This window comes from Carassius carassius, chromosome 9, assembly GCF_963082965.1.
Source record: "Carassius carassius chromosome 9, fCarCar2.1, whole genome shotgun sequence".
Lineage (NCBI taxonomy): Eukaryota > Metazoa > Chordata > Actinopteri > Cypriniformes > Cyprinidae > Carassius > Carassius carassius.
In genome coordinates, this window is record NC_081763.1 from 24,134,909 (window position 1) to 24,145,653 (window position 10,745).

Genomic DNA, 10,745 nt, shown 5'->3' on the forward strand with positions numbered 1-10,745 from the left:
TTTTGAAAAATTGTTGTGAAAAATGTATAATCGGGCCTACACAAATTATTATTATTATTTTTTTAGCATTGCTCTTGATAATGAAAAACATGCAATAAACAGTGATGTAGCACTTGCATACATCGTTTGCTTAATAAGAGCATGTACTTTAAAATTTTTTACGCCTGTTTGTGCTCTCCCCCCTCCCCCTCTTTGTCCCTCGCTTGCTGTCCTTTAACGCGTCCTCCCATTGACAGTCTCTCTGCGGTTCCCACAGCAACAATAGCCATCAATGCCCCGCCCACTGGGCGTGACCAATGCTGTGGGCAGTTTATAAAAGCCCCTCCGAGTCACAATGAGGAGACTCAACGTTACTATGTTACAGTCGGATGACACGCTTGTTTTTTTGTTTTTTTTAGAGTAGGCTATTTAAGAGAGGTTTAGATTAATGCCGTTTATATCACAAAGAGAGCGTCCTTCTCTTAGAGTTTGATAAACATGTTGAAAACGTACGACAGGAAAGCTGTGCTCTCCCTCGCTGGAGCGACCGTCACCTGTCTTGCGCTGCTGTTATTTCTGTCGCAGCATCAGCGGATTCAGACGGACGGGATGCAGAACGGGAGTGAAACCGGCTTGCGCTCGCTCCAGAGTCTGGGGGAATCAGAGGCTGATAATGGAGCGCAGCCTGAGCAGAATGGAAAGAAAGGATTCTCTGCTTATTTTTCAAAGCTGAGCCGCAGAAGGAGGGATGCGGAAAAGCCCAGCGAGGCGTCCGGAGCGACGACAGACGCGCCGCCTGCTGAGGACATCAGCGCTGATGACATCTTCATCGCAGTGAAGACCACTAAGAAGTTTCACCGGTCCAGACTGGATCTACTGCTGGACACCTGGGTATCCAGAAACATGCAGCAGGTATGTTTGTTTGCACTGTTACAAACTGTTTGCATAACTTTTTGCACTCTGGTTACATATTTTACCAGCCGGAAACAAATTCGATTTTTTTTCCGTGATATTAATGAGTAATGGTGTGCACTCTTTCCGCTCCAAAACACCATGCTTTACTTTTAGCTATGAATTTAGTTCATGAGTTTTTGAAATCTAGTTACATTTTACATTTCTGTCTTTGTTAAATTATAATGTAGTTAACTTCAGTAGTTTTAAATGGAGATGGATCCATGGTTTTCAGGACCAATACTGATTATGTCTGTTAAATGAATACATTTAAATGTAGCTTAAATATTTTATTATTCAATATTATTGTAATTTCTTTTAAGCATTTTTTTCAATATAAATGGTTGTAAGTTTATTGTATTTTATTGCATAACAATCAAAAAATTAATAAATAAAAGTTGGCCAGACCTATTTGTCAACCAATCTATAGTAGTAATTCTAACAATGTGTATCTACAAGCAGGAATACAAAACAAAAACAAATGTTGTACATCGTTAGTAAGGAATCAAAAATCCATTTACATCTGCCTGGCATATTAAAAAACATTATTAAACTCAGATTCATAGTGCTGTCTGTAGCAGTTGCTGTATTGCTCACAGAGCGATGGGTGGCTGTACATTTCCCCGTATCTCCCCTCCTGCTCCATTGTTTGGGGTGTCCCCGTGAATACGCTGGGGCTAAGGATGCATCACAGCAGTGGCTTCAGAGCTGTCCCCTTCTTAGCACTAACAAAGCGTCTTTCTGAAGGGGGAAAGAAAAGCTTTGCCAGCCCCTTGTCTCCCACTCTCCATGGGAACCGGGGATCTGGAGCAGAGGCTGGGTCAAGCTACCCAAGTGGTGAGAAAAGAGAGTCTTCGTTATGGAGATGCTGGGGGGGGGGGGGGCACAAAGGGAGAGCTTTTCAGTAGCACGCCGAGTGGCTCACAGTATGAAAATACAGCTCTGAGAAACAGACCTCTTTTGCAGCCAGCAAAAAAGCGCGCTCGGCAAATCGACAGCAGCGAGTGTAGAGCAGTCAAAATGATTTTATCCACCACCTAGAGTAGTTGCTCATACATTTTACAAAAGTCAGTTTAATTGGCCTTGGGGATCTATCACAATCAGTTTCCCACTTAGACAAGAGGGGTTTTATTATTGTAACAGTCGTAGCAACACTTTTATATACTTGCAGGGTCTCAGTACAAAGAACATTGTTTGTGGCGTTTCTCTGAAAAATGAGGCATGTGGAAAGTGAAAATGTAAATCTAAATCAGACCTCTTTAGCCTCTGCTCTCATTCAGTCAGCTCAGATTTTTCTTTCACTATGCAGTTAAACTGATATGACCACTTCAGGAGACTGAAAACTAAGACTACGTTTGCTCAGTACAGGAGTTGATGGAAGTTAACCTACAGGAGAGAGAGTTAACAGCAGGGATTAATAGCAGCAGCTGGTGGGGAGCAGTGCAGACATAAAAGACCAGCGTAGACCAGAATACAAGGGGGAGTTCCTGGAGAATGAGTGCCAGGTGGTTGGGTCTACAAGAACAAAAGATAGCTCTAATGCCAGCTATATGAATCCTCGCATTCTCAACATGTGCACATGGAGAGCCGCTCTCAAATTATTTCTACATTCATCTGTGCAACACCTGAGTATGTTAAATCCCAGTTATTGTCATCTGAATGGCCAGGGATTATCCTAAGGACTCCGGTGTACTGTTTGGCTGCTTGCCACAAGAGTTTCAATGGGCCAGGCAGTGTTAGACCCATGGCATGGGAACTTTATCACAAATGTCACGTGAGATGATGCATGACCGACACTGTGAATGTGTTCATAGGGGTTAGAAACTTGTGTAGGAAGGATCTTTCCAACCCGCTTACCTACTTCAGGTGCTGCATCGAGGGGTAATGAACAGCCTATATTCTCGGGCTGTTTACATGTAAACACTGAGAGCAGATCCAATCTGTGCCTGCTGTTGACACTCATGGCAGCCTGCGGCTCTTCTTGGTGGGAAACTGCCTTGTCTTTGTTTAGAGCTAGCCACGGTCAGCTAGAAGCTTCCCCACCCTTGTTAATTCACTGGAATTATCAGTATTTTTCTAAGAGAGTAAATCTCTAGAGCTCAGTTGCTTTCTGAGCACTTGTTTTTGATGATTAAAAACATGCTTTGTAATTGTCTTGAATTGATGAGTCAGGACTCTTGAATAGTGCAATTTTTTCAGTCAGATCTGCTCCATTTTTAACTGTTCATGCTGCAAATTCTGGCTTCCACTGTTTCTCTAAATTCCCCCCCTGGAACAATGCAGCTTCCCCAGTGAGAGAAATTCACAACAATGAGAGAACAGTCTGTGCCACTGCTGCGGTATCTGGTGTCCAGTTACACAGATAGCTACCAAATGCCATTCAGATCAAATGCAAACTTGCTCAATGCATATAAAGCACCACGGCCAACCTCATTATCTCTATCTGAAATACTTTAATGTATAATGTACATTATAACTGTATAATGATTTATGGTTTGTTGCAGTAGTTTCTCTGGGTTGAAGACAACAGTGAAAACAGTGTAGATCTATTGTGGTACGAGTCTGTGCAAGTTTCTGGTCTCTCATTGGCACAGGTAGAGGGAGCAGGGCTCATCTCTCTACTTCCTTTCCGGGTAGAAGGAGACAGACAGCCAGGCTCCATACTCACCCTGCCCTATGCCAGACCTTCCTTTGGCAGGGTGGGACGTCTTACCAATCTCTGCCTGCTCATCAGAACTCCAAACAACAAAACAAAAAACCCCCATCCTTTCTTGTGTGCCGAGAATGCTGGGAAACTGACATTTATGAAAGAAACCACAGAAGGGTCATTTTGGCTCACAGTATCTTCAATAAAAAGGAAACCGAGAAGCCATGTGGCAAGAGAGGCCTCTCTTTAGTTAACCACTGCAGCTGTATGCAAATCCAGGCAACCATATTTAAGATTTACCCAGTGACAGCTTTACCCACTCCTTATTGTCTCTATGCATAGGGAAAGTGTGATCATGGTTGGGGGTGTATGGCCAACCACACATTGTAATGCACTAATCAGCTAATCAGGTTTCTCTCTCTGTCAGTGCCCAGTCTGCCTTGGCAGCTGCCTGTGTGATTAGTCTGTCCTTTCAGCAGAACTCCGGACAGCACCAGCCCCTGATTCTTTACTGGTCCAACTGCCAGCCCTCCCTGAACAAGCATCGGCCTTGGGCCTCAGTCTCAGAGTTTGTTCTGCAAACCAATCAAACATTATCTGGCAATGTTTAAACACTCAAAAAAAAACTTGACTGTGAAAGGAGGAATGAGTCCACGTGTGTGTGCTGGCATTTGAAAGGCAAAAAAACAAAACAAAAAAATACAAATTCACTCTTGAGATAAAGATCACAAAACAGCTCATAAGAGGATAATTCTGTAGCGTAAGTGTACATGTTCAGGGCCAGTTGGGCGTGGGCAGGTTGACCTGTTCAGACACGTGGCTGTGATAAGGCGGCGGGTGGCAGGTGCTGTCTTACCTGAGGTGGAAAGCAAACAGGTTATGGCATTGCATAGCCAGGGGCACATCGCCTTTTCATCCGTCTGTCTGAGGCGTGTGGCGGCGTCTTCTCAGTGGCTCCTTTGAGCCAGGGCTGCTGCCTTGCACCTGCTTATCTGTCTTATCTTCCACAATGAGCTCCTAATCCCACCCCTTCTATTTTAATGTTAACAAAACCCTGAGGGGTCAGACGTCAGTGAATGCACACTGGTGTGAATGTATTCTCATCAGTTGGAGTATGTCTGGGAGAATGGGACCTGGTGCTTCTTTCTTTTCTTTCAGATGATTTGGCCATTCCTTTTTGGGACATTTTAACATGTCTGAAGTGGATAGAGGGATGAGGAATGGAAAGACTTGGGAGGTGGTCAGGGGCAATGGAATGGGGGTGGAGTGTTGGGGCTGAGTGGGGTGGTCTGCTCCCTGCTTTGTTCTGGGCCTGGGATGCTTTGGGGTGCAGAGCAGTTGCCATGGAGAGATTGACAACAAGAACAAGGGGCCTTTATTTTGGCGGGTAGAGTTTGGTTTGTTTAACTTACTGAGTTTTCCATGGCGTGAAACCCAGACAATGGTTCCTAATCAGTCCGCTTGGAATAAATAGCTCTCCAAGACACATGATTCCAGTTTGGAACACGCAAATTTCTGTTTCGTCTTTGCTCTAGTTCAGTGATTCATTGATGAACTTGTGGGACTCCGTTGATAGAGCTAACCAGGCTTTGTCTTGTTTTTGCAGACATATATCTTCACGGATGGCGAAGATGGGGAACTGAAGAAGAAAATCGGTGAGTGCAGCTTCCTCAAGTGGAAGTCACAGTGCTAGAAAGAAACAGGCATTCCAATTTTGATATGCACATAGTTTGGACTCACCCCTCTAATCCTCTTAAAAAACTTGTGCTTAGCTAAAGGGAGACGGATCTTGGGGGAAAATGTTATTAGGGCACGTGCAGAGTCACCTGACCTCTTAGATAATAGGCATTTCTCAAGTGATAGACATAAGTGGAGAATTACATGAGCATTGACAATATATCCGTCCTCTTGTCCACACAGGAAGCCATGCTATCAACACCAACTGCTCTGCTGCCCACAGTCGCCAGGCTCTGTCCTGCAAGATGGCTGTTGAGTATGACAAGTACATAAAGTCTGGAAAAAAGTAAGCATTGCATGATTATTTTTTAAGTTATAAATACTTGTTTTAGTGTCAAAGCAAACCATATTAGATGTTCTAATGATATCTCTGGCTTGTGTAGGTGGTTCTGTCATGTGGATGATGACAACTATGTGAACACAAAGACATTGGTGAAGTTGCTGTCCAACTACCCTCACACTCAGGACATGTACATTGGTAAACCCAGTCTGGACAGGCCGATTGAGGCCACAGAAAGACTTGGGGACAACAAGATGGTAGGTCCAAAATATTCTCATTTTATATACAGTGAATGTAAAAATGAAAAGGAGCCTTAAGAATAGAAACTGATGTTTTTGTTTCTCCTTTGCAGAGACCTGTCAATTTCTGGTTTGCTACGGGAGGTGCAGGCTTCTGTGTCAGCCGTGGGCTAGCTTTGAAGATGAGCCCTTGGGCAAGGTAAAAAAAACTCTCACCTATCCTAATGCAACATCTACTAGCATTTTCAATGTTTTAAGAAGATAGACTTTATGTTGACTTACTTTACTCTTTTTATGACAGTGGTGGCCATTTCATGAACACAGCTGAGAAGATCCGTCTTCCTGATGACTGTACCATCGGCTACATTATCGAGTCAGTTCTTGGGGTCCCTTTGACCCGAAGCAGCTTGTTCCACTCACACTTGGAGAACCTGCAACAAGTGTCCAAATCAGAAGTACACAAACAGGTGAGCAACTTCAGTGACAGCTTGATATAAGCACATTTTAGTTCTAAAAATGAAGTATAGTTCTATTAATGCAGTGTTTCATATCATTTCATTTAGATTACATTGAGTTATGGAATGTTTGAAAACAAGAGGAATATCATCAACATGAAAGGGGCTTTCTCTGTTGAGGAGGACCCATCCAGGTAAGACTGTTCTAGATCATATTTAGTTGTTGCTTTCATCTGAATTTGTGTGCATGTACAAATCTGATGTCTATTTTTTTATTCTCTCTCAGGTTTAAGTCAGTGCACTGTCTGCTGTACCCAGACACTCCGTGGTGCCCTCCTCAGGTTACCAATTAGGGTGACCGGCTCCTCTGTTGTATCCTCGTCCCTCACTGCCTCAGTATCTGACAGGCATGAGGGACCAGTGTGGTATTGGGCCGTGTAGCTGCTGCATTTACTCTGCAGTGGCACATGGTCTTCTGTGGTTATACTGGGCTGCTGTGCGGCCCACCTTTAAACAGTTCCTTCCTGCCTGGTGCCTGAGCTTCCTGTCCAACTCAGACATTATGAAGGGCCTGGCTTTCAGAAGGATGCTTTCAGCTCCAAGCTTCACAGGCAATCAATTGTGCTTTATGTGATTACTGTTGCTTGTATCTCATTTGCAATTCTCATAGAATGTAACTGTCTAGTATACCCAAGCCTTTTGCCAGCTTTATATTCTAATTAGCAATTTAGTGCATACTTTATATTTTATTCTCTCCAAATTCTGTTCAGGATGTTCTTTCCCTCAGGTTTGATTTAGTGATTGAATTCTTTAAAATATTCGAAGGAAATAAGTACAATGGGTTCTTTATTATCTAGTTCTAAAGGACTCCGGACAAAATTAATGACATGAAGGTCCTTTTATATTTTGCGAATTGATTTATTTGATGTCAGTGTTATTATAACTATTATTGCTATTATGACATTTTATGCTGGCAATAGGCAAATTTTCCAAATATGCTGTCAGGTTATTTTAATCTGTGGTGTATGAGGATTGAGCACTTTTCTTCCTAAATCCTCTGGACATTTTATGGTGATTGAACGGTTATCTCTTAAAGCTGTGTGAAAATGTAAGAAGTGCCCTAATTTTTAGATCTTTATATTATTTAATGCCAATGCATTCACACAATCTTGGCAAATAGATATGATATTTTTGGCAGGTTTTATTAGTTTTATAATTATTTTTTTTATGAACACAGCTGCGATTATAATTTTTAATTATTTTTTAGCTTTGCTCAAAGACATACTTATGTGGGAGTTGCACAGCTTGGTTTTAATTAACTGTTGCTTGCTCAAGTAAAGTATCTCCTTGCAGTCACTTTATGCCGTTTAGGTTTTGAATTGGCACCACAATGTACATTGTTAAAACAGATGGCAGCAAAAGTTTAAGATGTGTTTATAGCACAGAACTGAGTTCTCTGATCCCTTTTGCACAGAGTGTTCTGGCTTAGAGCCATTTCTTCAAAGCTGACAGTTGGACATCACTATTCCAACTATACAAAACATGTTAAGTGAGAGCTTTACATGAGCAACAACAGTGATCCTAACAGAGTTTCAGTTTCTCTATTGGAATGACCCATATTGGGTGAGCATGTATATTTTATTTTAAAGCAGTATTTATGTACTGTGCCATTTTAAAACTATTGTATTTGTACATAATTGTTTAGATATATGCAATTTGGTCACCTATGGATCAGACCTAGTTCTGATGATTCCTCCAAAATGTTTTTTTAAATAGTCTGAATTTCGCTAATGGCTGTAATTTATATTCCAGTATCTGGATTTGTTTGTTCAAATGTTTTCCTCTCAGGGATCGCAATCCTGATAATGTTACCATGGGCCGCCTTGGTAATTCACCCTTCAGCTTTTGAATAAAGCAGCATATTCGCTAAGAAACTTTCCTGCATTATTGTTTTCTTTCAGCTGACACACTACATATTTTAGATTTCAGAGGGTAGTTCACCTAGAAATTAAAACCTACAAATCATACAAAAACTTTAATTTTAGTATGTCTCTCACACAAATGTATCATATGATTAATGTAGACCACATTTATCACACATTTATGGTGCATTTTTGCAGCCACAATGAATGTACTAGATGGTGATTGGGCACTGATGTCACCATCTACTTTAACAGTATGAAAGAGCATGATCATTTTTTAAAACATTTCCTTCCAGCGAGTAAACAATAACATAATTTAAATTTTTGGGTGAATTGTCCCTTTCAACAACATCTAATGTAAACAGCAAAAAGGACCCCACTTACTACTATAGTGCAACACAGAAGACGTGCATCAATCATTTGGTGTAAAATCATTGCCAGACCGCAGAGGTTCAGAGGTCAGTGTCTCTTACTCTGTCAAAACTGTAGTGATCTGTTACTGAAACATGCAAGCAAAACAAACTCGCCCCCTCGTGGGTTTTGAGTGCTGGCATTGACCCGTTCTGTGTTGCTTGTTGTATTAATGAAACACACTTGAAAGTTTAGTCTCACTCGCACATCATTTATTATTCTACATCAATTGCCATGGGAAAGAAAATTTCCTCACTACGGGCCTTTCAACACACTATATAGTCACAGTGTTTGAGGCCTGGAATATAAGGGTTATATTCCCAAATATAGGGGTTAGCAAGGTAGAATGTGTCATCCCCTTAATTCAGCAAAATGTGACCCTGTTTAAATGGCTTCGCTACATTAAAATGTTGTAGTGTGCAATATTAGATGTTTTAATATAGTTCTATCATGATAACTCTCATAAGACATTAGCATGATAATGGATAGGAAAATGTTAATGTATGTTCTGCCAATACATACACCAATACGGTGCTGTGAGCATTTAAGACATAATGCTGCTGCACAAATAGCATGTATAATAACCATTAGCAGATATATACAGGTGGAGCTGGGAAGGTGGAGGGTTTCAGAGGAACTCTGAAAGCGTATATATATATATATATATATATATATATATATATATATAGAGAGAGAGAGAGAGAGAGAGAGAGAGAGAGAGAGAGAGAGAGAGAGAGAGAGAGAGAGAGAGAGACTGGTAAATGGTACATAAGTAAAACCTTTTGGTACAATTCTAAAAATGTCAGTTTTCAGGTCATGGTAGACATCTGTTTGCTGTGAAATCTTTAATAATACTGGTCTGGTCTGGTCTCATTGAAAAGGTTTCAGAAAAAAAATGTAATGTGTTCTTCATAGTCTAAAACAGTAATACGTGCCACAAAAAAAATGGAAAAAGCCTTGAAAAGAATCTCGGTTTCTTTCTCTAGATGACTTAAGACATTATGAAGACTTGTATTGCTTCAGATCAAAGAATTCCTCCGCATAAATGGGAGGTCCACAACAGAGATGTAAATGTTATTGCAAAATGATACAAATCCTTTTATTCCTTCCACATTAATAACAGACTGAGGTCATATTTTGAGAATTCTACCACAAACACTTATCCCATAGCCCAACGACATCATTCAACATACATTTAAAACCACTTTATTTTTTACATTCCAGTCAGATCACAAAGATCTTATAACAAACATACTCATGTTTTTATTAAATCACATCTGTGCCTGTTTTAATGGTGTGAGAGTTTATATTCTTAAGCCACGAATGCCTGTTTTCCCATGAGTCTGAGGGCAGAGAGGGGATTTCTGCATTCACAGATGCTTCAAAATCATCCACTGCACCAAAAAGACTTCCTTCAATGGTCCTGAATTATATTTCTTCCTCCCAAATCCCTCTTCACAGACTTCAAACAGTTCATATGTCACATGTGGCTGTAGATGTCACAAACCATGTCTGCAAGAGTTGAAGCATCAGACACATTTGGGCATGTGTTTGCTCCCACTGTACTGTAATAAACCAAACCTATAATTATGGGTATTCATCTTGAAATCTCCGTTCCAGGAAGCACAACATATTTTTGTTAAGGTTAAATACTACATTTACATTGAAGGTGGAGAGCGAGACTGAATTATGCAAAGCACTCAAGCAAGGCAGCCTGCCAGAGAAAGTAATCTGTCTGGAGGAAAGATAACTGCCTAAATACTACTGAGAGACAGTTGTCAGTTAAGAGAAACTGGGTGCCCCGAACCCATCCATACACAAAACATTACATCTTTAGTGTGGCATATAAACAAAGCTGTCTGTTCCATAACCAAAACTACTGGCTTATGACCTCAGAATCATAGTGAGGATTATAGCGTATATATGTAAGCTACACCCAAATATCCAAGCCATTCATCAACTTGAAGGGCTTATTAATGACTTCTGCTAACCACTGGTTGGTATAACAAACATCACAGAACCAAATTTTAGAAACAGAATCCATTTCTGCTCTCATCCTCGTGCCAAATTCTCATTTGTAATTAAAGCCCTGAGGTCTGTTTTGACTGCTTCTGCACTGTTGCG

The 10,745-nt window shown here is 40.9% G+C and overlaps 1 protein-coding gene across 2 annotated transcripts; it reads left to right on the forward strand.

Annotated features, from left to right (window-relative positions):
• The first annotated feature begins 339 nt into the window (after positions 1–339).
• On the forward strand, positions 340–8,222 carry LOC132149372 (beta-1,3-N-acetylglucosaminyltransferase lunatic fringe). 2 transcript variants are annotated; one of them, XR_009435022.1, is made up of 9 exons: positions 340–891; positions 5,184–5,232; positions 5,498–5,600; positions 5,698–5,851; positions 5,947–6,032; positions 6,135–6,300; positions 6,397–6,482; positions 6,575–7,495; positions 7,526–8,222. XR_009435022.1 is itself a non-coding variant. In XM_059558549.1 (8 exons), the coding sequence occupies exons 1-8, from the start codon at positions 478–480 to the stop codon at positions 6,639–6,641; spliced, it is 1,125 nt and encodes a 374-aa protein (XP_059414532.1). In that variant the 5' UTR covers positions 340–477; the 3' UTR covers positions 6,642–7,511. The 2 variants fall into 2 exon arrangements, 1 of the variants encoding a protein (XP_059414532.1); XM_059558549.1 differs by lacking the exon at positions 7,526–8,222 and having other exon boundaries at positions 6,575–7,511.
• Positions 8,223–10,745: the final 2,523 nt, after the last annotated feature.

What these genes read in the sequence shown, in the direction of transcription:
- LOC132149372 (XM_059558549.1), top strand. Translation starts at nt 478, where the DNA reads ATGTTGAAAACGTACGACAGGAAAGCTGTGCTCTCCCTCGCTGGAGCG. An exon ending in GGAACTGAAGAAGAAAATCG is followed by an intron (nt 5,233 to 5,497) that starts GTGAGTGCAGCT and finishes TTGTCCACACAG; the next exon opens with GAAGCCATGCTATCAACACC. An exon ending in TACATAAAGTCTGGAAAAAA is followed by an intron (nt 5,601 to 5,697) that starts GTAAGCATTGCA and finishes TGGCTTGTGTAG; the next exon opens with GTGGTTCTGTCATGTGGATG.